Source organism: Argopecten irradians, chromosome 9, assembly GCF_041381155.1.
Source record: "Argopecten irradians isolate NY chromosome 9, Ai_NY, whole genome shotgun sequence".
Lineage (NCBI taxonomy): Eukaryota > Metazoa > Mollusca > Bivalvia > Pectinida > Pectinidae > Argopecten > Argopecten irradians.
In genome coordinates this window covers 10,426,897-10,443,224 of record NC_091142.1, presented here as the reverse complement: position 1 = coordinate 10,443,224, position 16,328 = coordinate 10,426,897, and the positions used below count along the sequence as shown (strand labels likewise).

The following is a 16,328-nucleotide window of genomic DNA, read 5'->3' as shown; positions in this document are numbered from 1 at the left end:
ATAAATATATTAGAATTAATGAAAATAATTGTGAAAAATATAGAAGCTCATTACTGTTTAAAGATATATTTTACGGCAAAAATAGGACCGACTCTATTTTTACAATAACCGGAAGTTGCATGTGATGTCAACAACATGGAGGTCTGTGGATGTAAAGGAATACGCACATGTGTCATTTGTGAAGGAAAGGGGAAGTTGCCAGCAGGATCTGAACAGAAGGTAAGTTTCCGAACATAAACGTAATTCAATGGAACTGATTACTATCGGTAACATGCTTCTGTTTGTCTTGTTACTTGCTATACAGCCTCATATTTTCAGTTGTTATGATAATCATAATCAGTGAGGTTAGGCCAGAATATATACATAGAGATTGGAAACTCCTTCTTTGTCATTGTTGACAGGCAGAGGGACCTCCGGTTTATAGGCATTTTGCCTTGGCTAAATACTTTTAAGTATATTCTTTTAAACGTGATATTTTTGCATCAACACAAAGTTTATATCATGGTTTGATGTGACCAGTTTTCCCGATTGATGTTATTTAATATGATTTTTGAAATCATGAAAATAAGCAATTTTACCTGATTTTTCGAAAATCAGGCATTCAAAATCGGAAGTGTGTTTTGTTTTATTAATAGATAAGTTAAAGTAAATAAAGTAAAAATCCAAAATCATACTCAAACCGTCTGAAAATCACTGAACTTTTACAACATATCAAAGCTATTCTTTTATATTAAACTATTTAAGAGTTTATCTAAAAACCCCTAAGCACATACAGAGGTACATCTGCCGATCGTAAAATTGGAGGAGTTGCCAATCTCTATGTATATGTGTTTCTGGTTAGGCCCATATTATATCTGTCTGGATACCGGTATAATTTTTGTGTTTTAGGCCGTATTTGCGATCATTTTAACAATAAAACATCCTTGATATTCCAGAGGTTACTATCACTGTCTTTATATCCACCCAACTGTCTCTAATTTTTAAAGGAAGTTTTTGAAGGCCTGTGATTGCTCATTTTTTGCTTCTGAACTACCTGTTTTACAAGAGATAGTCCAAGGGTGGATATCACAACAATGGAAGTAACCCCTGGAGTATTGAGGATGGTGATAACAGGAAAATGTCTTTAGTTGTTACACATAACTTAATATCTGGTTAGAATGATCAATTAATATTATATATCTTTTATTCTATAATTAGGAGTGTGATAAAACATCACATTGCACAGTTGTGCATGTGAAATTTCAGCTTATTAGAACTATAATGATATAAAAAAAACAACTGATTGATATGCTAGTTAGAGTAGGTGTATTTTTTGATTTTAAGTTTATTAGCAATAATTTAGACTATTAACAATGCAATTAAAAAGGTAAGGTATGGTTGAAAATCTTTGCTTCTGTTTTATCCATTCTGTTTTTTCGATTTTTCAACTTAATAAAATGTCACAATCGAATCAAAGTGTCCTGAATTCAGGTGAATTATATGATAATCAAATACCACTGATTTTTACAGGGAGTCTGTACTTACTTTTGTGAGTACTGTGGTAAGGCATGGCCAGGCATTAAATCACCTTGGAAACAGCATCCTGATCACCTTGGCACCCCCATAGATTTCCCAGGAATTAAAATTATCCAGAACTTTGTGTCAGAAGAGGAAGAAAGAAGCATATGTGAGGAGATATACAGAGTACCTTTTGCTGTGTCACAATCAGGGAGGAGGAAACAGGTAATATTAACCCCTGAAATTTTATAATGGACTTTTCCAGTCTTTGAATTTAAATAATCTAAATGTGTTTTCTGGGGGTGAAGGTTAAATTAAGTGAAGAATGAAAACATGACATTGAATCTGTATCGGTGAAAACCCTGAGAAACACACATATATATTTTGTAAAAAAAAATAGGCTTATCTGTTAACAAGATTTGTCATCTTATGTGAAAATGGAAAATTTGGCAAATGCACAATTTAAAAATGCTCCACATCTGATGAATGGTATGTTTTTACTATTAAAAACAGGAGCAGACAAAGTTGTATTTTTCTTCAGTTGCAAAAGTTACTTACTTTACACCATTACCACCATTGAAAAGTATAAGCTACTTAAACTTATTTTAATTCAAAATAAAAAATATTAAAGATAATTAATTGCGTCCCGAAAAAAATCCATGGCACTATGCTCTATATGAAATTAAGTAGTAGTATTGATTGCACATGCATTAAAATGAATTATTTCATATTCATTTTTGTGTTAGTTAGACACATAGAAACACAATTAAACTTCAGTTATTATTCAAATGAAGGGTATCGTTTATGCTCTGTCAGCAGTGGAGCATCTTTAAAGCACTGTTATGTGAGTCCTTTTTCTTCAAATAATTATTCAGGAAAAGTTCACAAGGGAACTCAAAATGTTAAACCAGTGGTTATTATTCTTTAATCTGAAAAGAAAACTTCCAATTTCCTTTCCATGGTGTAAATTGATTGATTTTAACTGATTAGTTCATCTTTTATTCTTGCCTTCTAGGATTATGGTCCAAAAGTGAATTTCAAGAAGAAAAAGTTGAAGTGTGATGCATTTACTGGACTTCCAAACTTCAGTCAACCACTGTATCGTCGGATGAAGGAAGTGACAGAACTAGCAGACTTCAAACCTGTAGAACTCTGCAATCTAGAGTACTCTCCCCTGAGAGGTTCAGCGATTGATCCACACTTCGACGATTTCTGGCTATGGGGTGATAGACTGGTGACATTGAACTTGTTGTCAGACACTTATTTATATTTTGTCAAGGACGATGAGGACGTAGAGGTCAAAGTTCCCCTGCACCAGAGGTCACTGATCGTGGTTTATGGTCCAGCACGGAATACATGGAAACATGGCATTCATAGAGAGGATATCAGTAAAGATCGCATAGCTATTACACTTAGAGAGCTGTCCCTTGAGTTCCAAACAGACAGTAAATTAATAGATGTGGGTAAAAAACTTGAAGATGCTGCATTGACTTTTCAAGGAAAAGTGGTTGGTTCTTGACTGGTTCATAAGTAATATATAATATTATGGCTCATTAAAAATATCTTAGGATTTATCTTTTCTTCCTCAATTTACATGACACCGTCAAAATATGACGATCATGTTTATGTTTATTATATTATTTTTTTTAGTATATAGATAAAAGGTGTTGATATTTGTGATTGAATATCAGCAAATATCTTTGTTGATTTAATTGTTAAAACGAAATTATTGATTTAATACAGCAATTTTTACACACAATACAGTTTTATATTATTTTTGCTGTAATATATTAAAATTTGAACTATACAGACAAAATAAACCATAAAATGCTATTGTAAGAGTTACCTCCCTTTGAACGTATACAAGTTAAACTGACATCGCAGGAGTCGCAAATGATGATATGACTTTTATTTCATCACAAAAATATAATATACATGATTATTGTCTTGATTCATAGATTCTAATGTTCACCGTTCTGACATATCAGAATAACTGTCGCACATTTTGGATTCGATACCCTTAAATATATGTAAATTGCCAATATATGTATTTTGTGTGTTACTTGTAGTTTGTCAGTTAATTAATATCAATCGTTTATAGTAGCCTGTTGAAACGTTAAAAAATCATCGATATTTTTATTTCCACAAAAAAAAAAAAAAAAAAACGTTTGTGGTGAATTTTGTATTGGGCTACTTCGCTAGCCAAGGGTACAGTAGTCTACGATGTTGCAGGTAGAGTACCGGACTGAATACCATTGGCTAGCAAAGTTGGGTGCTCCTTGGACCTTGGCAGTCCACCAGCCACATTGAAAGATGTTTTTTATTGCTGAGGACCGATGCTTTGCGTCATTTGCTAAATAATGCTGTATTTATTCCGAAAAAGCTTCACAGCTAACGTTTAACTAGTAAGAGTATGTCTCAATGCATCCTACACTCTGTGGTGTTTTTCCCCTTTTTGTGTGTGTTTTTTGTCATATTTTATAGTTATCACTTATTATTTTGATTGTTTTGCACTGTACCAATGTTCTCCTTATTTACCTAAAGTTTCTGTTGTTTTCATGTTCATCATAATATAATACTTTCATTGTAACTCTTCAAATTTTGGAGGAATAAAGACATGAATGAACTTTTCTTGGACTGTAACGCCAAAACCGCTCAACTTCACAAAACTTTCTGGACATATATTTGTTTTCCTATTGGCGACTTTTTATATTTCAGTTTTCAGTGTGTTACCATGGGGACATTGTTAAAACACAAAACGGCCATTTCCTTTCCTTTTCGAACTCCAACACTATTCCAATCAACTCAGAAAGTTATCATAGTGCCCCTGCAGTATGTAGATGTGCCTTAATTATCCTATTTAGCGATCTTCCAAAGTTTTATTGCGTCCGAGACAAAAGTAAAAAGCACGGAATATCAAGGCTTTCAACTCGTCATTGTCAGCATCTGAGATCACAGGGACTTGACGCAAATTACCAACCAACGGCTAATATATTTTATGATATCAACATTTCTATGAAATAGCATCAACAAAGAATTAAGGTATATGACAATTGGTTGGAAATTCGTGTCAAGTCCATGTGTATAATACCAAAATGACCAAACAAAGCGACAAGAAAATTGAAATCAATGTTTTTGTATTTCATTTGTTTTCTTTGAATGTGAATTTAGACAGATTCTACAAAATATGAAGGGAGAAAAACCAACAAATAAACGAAGCAGCAGCGCCTGGTTCAAACACCTTGTTTTTGGTGTCAATTTCCTTTCGCACGTGAAAAATGAACAAAGATTGTTAGACCTAGCTGTGGTCAAACTATTCCATACTAATTACATGTCGCAAGAAAAATTAAAGTTCAATTTTATGTAAAAAAAAAAATCTATGAATCTCTCTTTCGGCTCGATGTAGAATTTGTTTGACATGAAATTGGTAATTGGTCAGTCTTTATGTGGAAAACGTCACAAGTTTTGTGTGCAGAGCCTACGTCCAAAACTTACGCCATCACTTAAACGCCAAAATCTTCTACGTGACATCACGTACACAGCAACAATATTTCGATATGACAGAATTGAGCATGTGTGTCATTGAACTTCCGCACCCTGGATTATATATAGATAACAAGAATGGTTTTTATATGGCGGAGTTATCTTATCTATACACGTGTCGTTATTTTATCGGTCATATATTCACGGATTAACCAATATTTTCCATCCGTTGTCAAGGTAACCACGGATAAACAAATCACTGCTATCGGTTGTCAAGGTAACAGATTAGTAAACGGCACAGGGACGACAATAATATCTATTGATCGGGTATAAATGTATACTTATTTTGGTATATGATATATCGTAAAAAGTTGTATAACCGACCGACATGTACTTTTCATCTATTTCATAAACAATAGCAGATACTTTAATTCCATTGACCAATCAAATTGAAACGCTCTCTAATCCACTATATGTACCCATACTTGTCCAGTAATTAACCGACTTTTTTTTTAATTTAAAAGATGATCGCCGTACAATGTATATGTACACGTAAAGATAAAATCAGCGTACGGGGTTTCGTTTCAAATGCAGAAAGCATATCAATTTATTTTAAATTTTACCTATTAATAAAGACATTTTTTTAGAACGACTGCACATTTCACAAATGAATGTCTGATCATTGATTGAATTGTGTATTTGAAATATGAACATATTTGGCCTATAGTTGAACTTGTAGCAATTTACATCGGAACTCCTGGGCGCTCTGACCGTGTGGAGGACAAAATGGGCAATATATCTCTTTGTCTTGAATTCTGTGTCAACATAAACCATGAGGCAGATTTTAATCGTTGTACAGTGGTTTATTTCCGGGAACTTTTCTCCTCCTCCGTCCGATACATGCAAGCACAACCCTTTGGCTTTGATCTGTTTAATCCAATAATATTAGGTGCTTGATATTGAGAAACTTCTGATAGACAATATCGACACCACGTAATGATAGAGTGTCTCGTAGTGCTATACCTCTAACATTGTTGGAATTTGATCTTTTTAGTCCGCTATACCTGCCTTTTTTATTAGGTTTTTTTTCAAAATTTTTCCTTATATGTATATATATATATAAAAAAAAAAATTAAAAAAAAAAAAAAAAAAAAAAAATAAAACAAGCCTATGATAATATAGGCAGGTTTAGCGGACGAAGATCTTTTATGAACGAGACATGAAACCACAACATCTAAACATTAACCTTAAATGGCCACGGGTGTTAATAAGACACAAAACAAAATAAATATAGACCCCGGCTCTTTTGTAATACAGACTGTATAATTATATAGTTCTAAAAAGAGATCTAACGCCTAACTCTCTCTTATTGTTAGACGCAAACTCGATAGTATATTATTGCTAATTGATACCACTATATAATGATATAGGATACATGTACTGTGTTCACACATGGCCCGACGGAGAGATCAAACTATATGAGGAGCGTGTCACAAATTAGATGGGCACATGTATATCTGATTGTGTTGTGGTGAACATTGATATTCTCAGTGATAAAAAAAAAAAAAAAAAAATAAAAAAAAAAAAAAAAAAACGAAAATTTCGAAAAAATAAAACCCCAGAACCAACCCGAAGCCCTTTTTTTTACCGGAATTCAGCAGTCAACTTTAACGGACAAACCCTGCAGGAAATGAAGCAAAACAACAAAGGATATTGAAATTTTAGGCGAATCTTATACCTGGGGTTCAGAGAAAGATATTGAACAGCTCTCTTAAATGATGGGTATTTCCAGAAACATATATACATGTCCCTAGAGATTGGCAACTCCGCCATTTTATTACGATCGGTAGATGTACCTCTGTATGTACCTTGGCGCTTTTAGATAAACTCTCAAATAGTTTAATACATGAGAATAACTTTGATATGTTACAAAAGTTCAGTAATTTTCAGATGTTTTGAGTACGATTTTGGAAAGAAAAAAATACTATTTTAACTCATATATTGATAAAACAAAATGCACTTCCAGTTTTGAACGTCCGATTTTCGAAAAACCAAATAAAATTGGTAATTTTCATGCTTTCAAAAATCACATAAATTAATTGGCAAAAATGCTCATATCAAACCACGATATTATGTTTAAATTTTGTATTGATGCTGAAATATCATGTTTAAAAGAATACACTTAAAAGTAGTTATTCAAGGCGAAATGCCTATAAAACGGAGGTTTTTCTACTTGTCAACAAAGATAAAGAAGGAGTTTCCAATCTCTATGTATATTTGTTTCTGGTATTTCGTTTTAACGATAACTCCATCATATAAATTCGTATTGACAAATCACACTTATATTTATGTATGTGGGTTTGACCAATTTTATATTGCTATCTCAATCAAGCAGATTTCAGATAGTATACTTCCAAGGGATGTAACTCTATGTGGTGTAATTCAACGAAGGGAAGTAACTCTGATAATATCAGGATCCATAACAGTACGTTAATTTGCAAAACGAGCAAACCAGTCGTCCCACCGACTTTCCGTCTTCATGCTGAATATTTAGGTGGAAGAGAATATGTCAACTTAAAGACTAAATATGGTTTGGTTCGACCAGGAGAGGATACACGTACACAGGGCCTTTTTCACAGCATCCTCGATATACGCCAGGAGTTACTAGGCTGTCACTGTCGTTTTATCAACAGAGGGAACGCTTAACTCAAGTCGAAAAGTGTGGTGGTGTTTAGAGAACGTTCGGGAGGTCAATTAGGAAGCAGAGTGAAAATTCACTAATGACATCATGAATAGTGGAATGGGGATATACCGGAATGGGAACAGCGGGTACTTTAAATTAAAGAATGAGAAAAAAAAACAACCTCTGAAATAACGATGTCTTCGATCACACCATACAAAGACTTCAAATAATAAGAGGACAATTTCTTTAATATCAAAATACAAAATATAAGTGCAAAATAGTTAAAAGGACAATAAATTATTTATTTTCACTCATCATTTGATGCAGTGGCAGAAGTAATGCTGGAAGCGCCTCCTGGTGTTTGACATATGTATCAGGAGGCGATAACTATACACCTAACGACGTATATATAATAATTTGCATAGAGTGTGAAACATCTAGTTTGGCTAGGAGTATAAGTAACCCACTTCAACGTTAAAGTGTCGTGCTGGAAACATGCCAATCAGATAAACTTTAAAATGGACGCAAATAATTTTCGCCAAAAAAGATTTTAAAATATTGATAAAAATGTGAACTAGTCTAATAATACAAATCCGAGACGGTATCTACTGAAATCTATCTAAAAATTACCAATATTCTAAAACAGTTTATTGTATAAGTAAAAAGCATACTAAAATTCAATTTTGATCTTGAACATTTGCCAATTGGCTTTCTTATAATAAAAACAAAAAGGCACCAGATGCAGAATTCTAAGCCTTGTTTCATCAACATTTCTTTCAGTTAAACTGTCCCAAAGAAAAACATTACAGAAAGTACTTTAACTTTACAATTTTTCCTCAAATAATTTCTGTAATGCTTAACTATGGAGAAAGTTTGATGAAATTAGACATGACATTTAAAAAGTATTATTGATATTGCATGAGTATTTCAAAACTGTATAAAATTAGTGTCCTTCAGAAAGGACTTTGTTCCGCAAAAGCAATCCATAGTGACAGTGCAATAATTTAAAACATTCGTTTTGTCAAGGAAATTTCTTGCAAACAATTATATTAAATATTACCGCAGTTATCTCCCTTCCCCATAATTACCTCCCTTCTCAGTTACGTAGCTACAACAAGATTAATATATACATACATATATGTAATGAACTCTTCATAAAAAGATAGGTATAGTGAGAAAGTACAAGTCAATTATCATATGGTGCTTACAAAATACTGAATTTCTCCTCGTTTTATTACAAGATATTTTATGCTTATGTGTTAGGATGTAAATGAACCCCTCCGCCATTTAACTGGCTTTAATTACAAGATTCTTTGAACGTTATTCAAAGTATATGTACATGTAATAAATTGTTTTCATACTTAATACTGAAATGACAATATATTATATAACACATTGACACAGGTCCCTGTGTCGTTTCAATTTACAGGGATTTGACAATCAAACATAATGCATCGATCAAGTTATATCACTAGGGTGCTAAAATAATAACAAGAATAAAATTGTTCGATGACAGTATACTCTGAAGTAGTGTGATAACAGTATCCCAACCTAACCACATGCACGAACTTTTCCGGATCTTATTTACATTGTACCTGTACAAACCACATTCTGTAGTGTAGTTATATACACAGGAGAGACATTTTGACTGAGGGTTCTCTAGAATTCGCTCTGATTTAGTACAGATGTACTTGCACTTGTGTGCTATTGAACAAATAAGTCCATGATTAAAATGTTCTATATATAAACATTCAGTGTCTAGATTAAAACTAGACACCCACATATATGATCGTCACCATAATCAGCTGGCGTTACAACCATAATGATCCGTTATTAATTACAATATTCAGTTGTATTTATTCTAATTAAAATTACATGTAAGTCAATTATCTTACGAGAGTTTAGTGATACAACAATTTATAAAGATAGTTATGATTAATAAATAAAGGAAATGCCATTTAAAAACTATAGGAAAAGTCAGTTTGGTGAACACATCATAAAATATCATTGTTTTCATTTCTTTGATTAAAACGTTTGTCATTGTTGATTTATCACATAGATATATTCTTCACAGAAGAAAAAATATCTTCAACATATTGTTAGTGACGGCCATTAAAACAGAGGCTAATACAACAAAACAATCATCACAGTTTGGGTCAATGTTTAAAACAAATAATCACGTGACAGTTAACCACCTTGGACGATGCTTGAGAAGAAATTGTCTTTCAAAACAGTCGTTACTTATCAAAATGTCGGAACATTTTTTAATAAGATAAACCAAGATTAATCGTATCTGCAACTTCCATATAAGGGAGATAAATCCTGGCGAATCCCTTCTCTTTGCATTTAGGGCAAGTGTCTGGAACAGGCAACGAGGAAATACGTGGAATGGATTAACGAAGAAACTGGGCAACGAAGGGAAACATATCTTACCCAAAGTCATAATAATTAATGTTAATTCAATATTTCAAAAAAGGCAAATAATTCGCAATCATAATAAAAACATTTTCGACCTTCGTCCAGAGTTATCGTTCTTGGTATTTGGAAGGAACGATAACTCTGGATTGAGATATTTCAGCAACGTTCCTTCTCAGAGTTTGTTAAAGTTTCCGTCTGTGGACTTTGTACTTGGAAGTTCAGTCACTTCCTCCAATGGGGGAGTTTTTGACACATTCGGACTTCGATCTCGTTTGCTTTTACGAAATGGTCTTTGGTCCGGTTTTGGATTCTCTTTGTTTCCTGGGTGTTCCACATTGCACTCTTCATCATCAGAGTTAAAATCGAGAAGTTTCGATTTCTCGCGTTCGTGACGTACAATTCCGTACTGCACGTGCGTATAGTACAAAACGAAATTACTTACAATAATTGGGACGGTAAACGCGATCATGAGCAAACCGGAAATGGCGCACAGAGAGCCTATTATATAGCCAAACGCTGTGGTGGGGTGCATATCCCCATACCCAACCGTTGTCATGGTAACCACACTCCACCAAAACCCAATAGGAATGTTATCGAATCCCTTTTTACCTTCTGCAAAATGAATTAAAGAGGCAAATACAACCATTCCTATCAACAGAAAAACAAACATGAGCAATAATTCGTTGAAACTGGCTTTAAGTGTGTATAGAAGTATCCACAGCCCAGGAACATGGCGGATCAACCGGAAGATCCTACATAACCTGAGCATGCGCAAAATGACAATGAAATCCATAAAAGGCAATTCAGACCCTGAAGGATGGAATGCGTGGATGATGAATTCAATGTAATCGGGGACAATTGCTACGAAGTCTATAATGTTTTGTAAGGCAGTGATAAACTGGACCTTCCTTGGACAAAACACAAATCTCGTGACGAACTCAAGCGTGAAGAACGTGACGCAGATAAGGTCGATGATTAGAAGGGCCGGATGTGGAACAGTGTTTAGCCCTTCGTCCTCGTCGCCTAGCAACGTGCTGTTGTCAACATTCAAAGTGACGTTGGACATTTCTTCTCCGCCAGAGGATTCTGTCACGTCAATCATCAGTTTATCCTTGAGAGCGAACAGATTGTATAGGTCCTCATAACCTTGAGTGGTAGAGGGATGGACCTGGAAATCCGGGTGGGTCTCCGCACAGAACGAGAAGATTGACATGAACACAAATACGATGGAGATCCAGGCGTATATCTGAAACACAAAAGGAATAGGAACTCATGAAACAAAGAAATAGGTCATCAAACTCGTAAAAACAAAGAAATAGGTCATCAAACTCGTAAAAACAAAGAAATAGGTCATCAAACTCGTAAAAACAAAGAAATAGGTCATAAAACTCGTAAAAAACAAAGAAATAGGTCATCAAACTCGTAAAAACAAAGAAATAGGTCATCAAACTCGTAAAAACAAAGAAATAGGTCATCAAACTCGTAAAAACAAAGAAATAGGTCATCAAACTCGTAAAAACAAAGAAATAGGTCATCAAACTCGTAAAAAACAAAGAAATAGGTCATCAAACTCGTAAAAACAAAGAAATAGGTCATCAAACTCGTAAAAACAAAGAAATAGGTCATCAAACTCGTAAAAAACAAAGAAATAGGTCATCAAACTCGTAAAAACAAAGAAATAGGTCATAAAACTCGTAAAAACAAAGAAATAGGTCATCAAACTCGTGAAAACAAAGAAATAGGTCATTAAACTCGTAAAAACAAAAAGATAGGTCATCAAACTCGTAAAAACAAAGAAATAGGTAATCAATCTCGTAAAAACAAAAAGATAGGTCATCAAACTCGTGAAATCAGAGGAATAGAGCATAAAATCCGCAAGAGCAGAGGAATAGGTTATTGAACTCGTGAATGCTGAGGACAAGATTATTTAACTCGTCAAAGCAGTAGAATTGGCAATCATACTCGTGAAAGAATAAGATACATTATTATAAAATTGAAATACTGAGTTACAATAATTAAAGCAACATTCGTAAAATGCATGTAACCGTCGATAGTAAAAAGTCGACAGTTGCATGCATGGATGATTGGAGCAAAAGATATAGAACACACTATTCTTTGTAGAAAGAAACAGTTGAACAGTACAGGGCCAAAATAACGTTATGTTTCTATGTTTGATTTTAGAAGGTGGTTTTCAAAATATCGCGTTTCTGTTCAGAAGACGTTTTTGTCCGTTATCAAAACAAACATTGAAACATCAGCATCAAAGAGACCCACATTACTGTGATAACGACTGACATACTTTCTAGGATGTCAGTTTTGCAGAACAAACGGAATTCCAAGAATCAATTCACGCAGACTCTTGTTAGCGAAAGACGTAACTCCAATTTGCCTGCGTGATTGCCATTATTGTTGTGCGATGAGGGTGATATCATGTCACATTAACCTGTCTGCTCCCCAAGACCCTTTCCTCGGTCAGTAATGAATACAGGCATGTGCCTTGGACATTAAAGATTGTATCTATCCGCGGCCGTTCTGTATTTTGAAGGTCAGACATATATGGACATATCATGCCCCGCCTAAGTCAATATTTTCTCAAAGTAGGTTCAATAACGCATGTTCCAACAACTCTGCTGTTAGTTATAGACTGAGGATACAAGATGTCAGTTTACTTGTCGATTTCTTAATGAATTTCAAGAACCGATATTTAACATTTTATAGCTATTTGAAATCGCGATTAAGCGATAAAATGACGTCATTGGAGGGTCATATCAGGTCTTGAAATATCGTAACGTTCGAAAGATTAACCGATAATTATATGTCCTTACATATAAATATCTAGATGAGAGCCTAGTTATATGTGCTTCGATAATCTAAACCTTAGTTCCACGTATTCGGAATCATAAAGGATTTATAATTGCACAATTGAGAGCTTAGGTCGCTGTGCTTTGAGTCATATAGTGTATTGGTAATTGCATGAACGAGAGCGTAGTTCTCTGTGTTTTGAGTTACAAAAGGTGTTTGCATGGGTTCGAACTTAGTTCTCTCTGCTTTGAGTAATGAAAGCTTAGTGCGTTGTGCATTGAGTAACAAAGTATGTTCGTAATTTCATGAATGAATGTTTGGTTCAATGTGCTTTGAGTTTTAAAGTTTGTTCGTAAAGCTTACAATGTAGTTACCTGTGCTTTGAGTTACAAGGGATGTTATAACTGGATGAATGGTACCTTAGTGCTTTGAGTAATGCCAGCATACATATAATGTAGCTCCTTGTGCTCTGAGTTACAAAATGTTTTTCTAATGTGCTTTGGGTTACAACGTGTGTTGGTAATTGCATGAATGAGAGCTAAGTTCCCTGTGCTCTGAATTATAAAATGTGTGTGAAATTACATGAATGAGTGCTTGGTTCAATGTGCTTTAAGTTACAATGTGTGTTCGTAATTGCATGAATGAGAGCTTACAATGTAGTTCCCTGTGCTTTGAGTTACACAGGATGGTCGTCATTGCATCAATGGTAATATAGTAATTGCGCATGAATGGTACCTTGCGAGCATAATTTTGAGTTACAAAGTGTGTTCCTAATTGCACGAATGACCTCCATCTCGAGCTTAGTTATATCTGCTTTGAGTTACAAAGGATGTTTGCATGGATCCTTATTTTCCTGTGCCTAGAGTAATGAAAGCTTAGTTTGCTGTGCTTCAAGTAACAAAGTGTGTGAGTTATAATGTATACTCGTATTGACATGAATGAATGCTTGGTTCAGTGTGCTTTGAGTATAAAGGGTATTTATATTGCACGAATGATGGCCTAGGTCTGTGTGCTTGATAGTGAATGCATGAACGATAGCTTAGTTACCTGCGCTATGAGTTACAAAGATGATTATGGATGATTAATCTTCGAAATCGTTACGTCGTTGAATCACCCAATCAGAGGCGACGTTACAAACGGCAATGTTTTTCTACATCATGAATGATAACACATATTTGAAGCCAATCAAAATGCAGATTGCAAGCAAGATTGAATTTTTGTCTTGTTTGAGTATGGAGGTCATATGTACTTTTGTTCCAAATGAACACGATCTCTCTTAATCCGTTTTATTCCATAACTGTTCTTATTTTTATGTTTGACATATATAAGACGTCTATGTGTTGTCTTTGGCAATAGGCATGTCCTAATAACATCAGGACAGAGGAACTGATACATGTATGTTTATTGTATTAATTTTGGTTTACAGATATAAAGGCGTATTTAATACGGGGGTTGAGGGGTTGTGGTTGGGGCTGGTTCGATACACCACAGGCATTTGGCTTCATAGACATTTCTCTCTCTCTAGATATATTTAATACTGTAACACAGTATTACACACATATATAGAGAAAATAATGTCTATAGAGCCAAATGCCTGTGAGTAAACTAAGACTTACCGTCGATTAGCCCCACTTTCCTTCCGGTGATTGGAACATAAAAATTACATCAAAATATGACGCTATAGTCACCGGAAGGTGGGACTAATTAATCGAAGGTATATCGTTTTTTAACCCACGTCGTTTTTGTATCTCGAAATCAAATTTCTGATACCCCTAAGCATATAAATAATTCAGCAACCAAAACGTTAATTAAAACACAACATTGTCCGGTGTAACGTAGAATAATGACCCCGGGTAATTTTCTAAGGTGGGTCATTTTTTCACGTGTCACCGGACACCCATCTATTATATATAATAACCAACACTGCTCTCCTCATCCCCATCCCGACCGAGTGTCATACATCCCCTTGTGTGTACGCTCATTTGATCATAAATAGGACAGCTCACTTGTGGTACGTTTTAAGCAGATGTCTATGTAATCTAATAGACCACCGTTATAACATGAAACCCGCACCACTCTTCATACTAAAGCCCTCGCGTACCTCTTTTGTTGTCGTAAACATTCTATATAGTCCGTTACCATGAAAACAGCTTTACCCAACGATATACACAATCAACTACTGGCATGCTTATCGATGTTTTTACCGTATATTTCGCTACAAAAACTGGGTATCGCTTACCACGTTACACAACCCAAACACTGGCATTGACGTTCAACTCGATTTAGTTGTGCCTACTCAACAGCCATATAATCAACGCTTGTTATCAAATCAATTCGGCTACCAGGTGTCACTTATCTGCTTATCAAAACATATTAACTCAAATACAACATGCGTTTAACTCGACTTAACCGGATGCCTTTAACCTATATCGACAAAAGGTTGATTAACTCGACATAACCCCGTCACTTTAACCTTATCGACAAAAGGTTGATTAACTCGACGTAAACCCGTCACTTTAACCATATCGACAAAAGATTAATTAACTCGACATAACCCCGTCACTTTAACCTTATCGACAAAAGGTTAATTAACTCGACATAACCCCGTCACTATAACCTTATCGACAAAAGGTTAGTTAACTCGACATAACCCCGTCACTATAACCTTATCGACAAAAGGTTAGTTAACTCGACATAACCCCGTCACTATAACCTTATCGAGAAAAAGTTAGTTAACTCGACATAACCCCGTCACTATAACCTTATCGACAAAAGATTAATTAACTCTACATAACCCCGTCACTATAACCTTATCGACAAAAGGTTAATTAACTCGACATAACCCCGTCACTATAACCTTATCGACAAAAGGTTAGTTAACTCGACTTAACCCCGTCACTATAACCTTATCGGCAAAAGGTTAATTAACTCAACTCCCCGTCACTATAACCTTATCGACAAAAGGTTAATTAACTCGACATAACCCCGTCACTATAACCTTATCGACAAAAGGTTAGTTAACTCGACATAACCCCGTCACTATAACCTTATCGACAAAAGGTTAATTAACTCGACATAACCCCGTCACTATAACCTTATCGACAAAAGGTTAGTTAACTCGACATAACCCCGTCACTATAACCTTATCGACAAAAGGTTAATTAACAAAAGTAATTAACTCTACATAACCCCGTCACTATAACCTTATCGACAAAAGGTTAATTAACTCTACATAACCCCGTCACTATAACCTTATCGACAAAGGGTTAATTAACTCGACATAAACCCGTCACTTTAACCTTATCGACAAAAGGTTAGTTAACTCGACTTAACCCCGTCACTATAACCTTATCGACAAAAGGTTAATTAACTCTACATAACCCCGTCACTATAACCTTATCGACAAAAGGTTAATTAACTCTACATAACCCCGTCACTATAACCT

At 34.7% G+C, this 16,328-nt stretch overlaps 2 protein-coding genes across 6 annotated transcripts in view; one reads left to right on the top strand and one right to left on the bottom strand.

The window, feature by feature from the left end:
• The first annotated feature begins 110 nt into the window (after window positions 1-110).
• LOC138331407 (alpha-ketoglutarate-dependent dioxygenase alkB homolog 4-like) lies at window positions 111-5,067 on the top strand. The gene is made up of 3 exons (XM_069279004.1): window positions 111-219; window positions 1,510-1,722; window positions 2,513-5,067. The coding sequence occupies exons 1-3, from the start codon at window positions 136-138 to the stop codon at window positions 3,014-3,016; spliced, it is 801 nt and encodes a 266-aa protein (XP_069135105.1). The 5' UTR covers window positions 111-135; the 3' UTR covers window positions 3,017-5,067.
• Window positions 5,068-7,890: 2,823 nt separating this feature from the next.
• Window positions 7,891-16,328, bottom strand: part of LOC138331406 (potassium voltage-gated channel protein Shaw-like) — a 42,370-nt gene continuing 33,932 nt past the window's right edge. For all 5 annotated transcript variants that reach the window (XM_069278999.1, XM_069279000.1, XM_069279001.1 and 2 more), the window contains exon 3: window positions 7,891-11,327. In XM_069278999.1, coding sequence (XP_069135100.1) covers window positions 10,254-11,327 — 1,074 coding nt within the window. In that variant the 3' untranslated portion in view covers window positions 7,891-10,253. The remainder of the gene's footprint in view (window positions 11,328-16,328) is intronic.

Coding starts and splice junctions, on each gene's coding strand:
- LOC138331407 (XM_069279004.1), top strand. CDS start 136: ATGGAGGTCTGTGGATGTAAAGGAATACGCACATGTGTCATTTGTGAA. Junction 220..1,509: donor CAGCAGGATCTGAACAGAAG/GTAAGTTTCCGA, acceptor TGATTTTTACAG/GGAGTCTGTACTTACTTTTG. Junction 1,723..2,512: donor AATCAGGGAGGAGGAAACAG/GTAATATTAACC, acceptor CTTGCCTTCTAG/GATTATGGTCCAAAAGTGAA.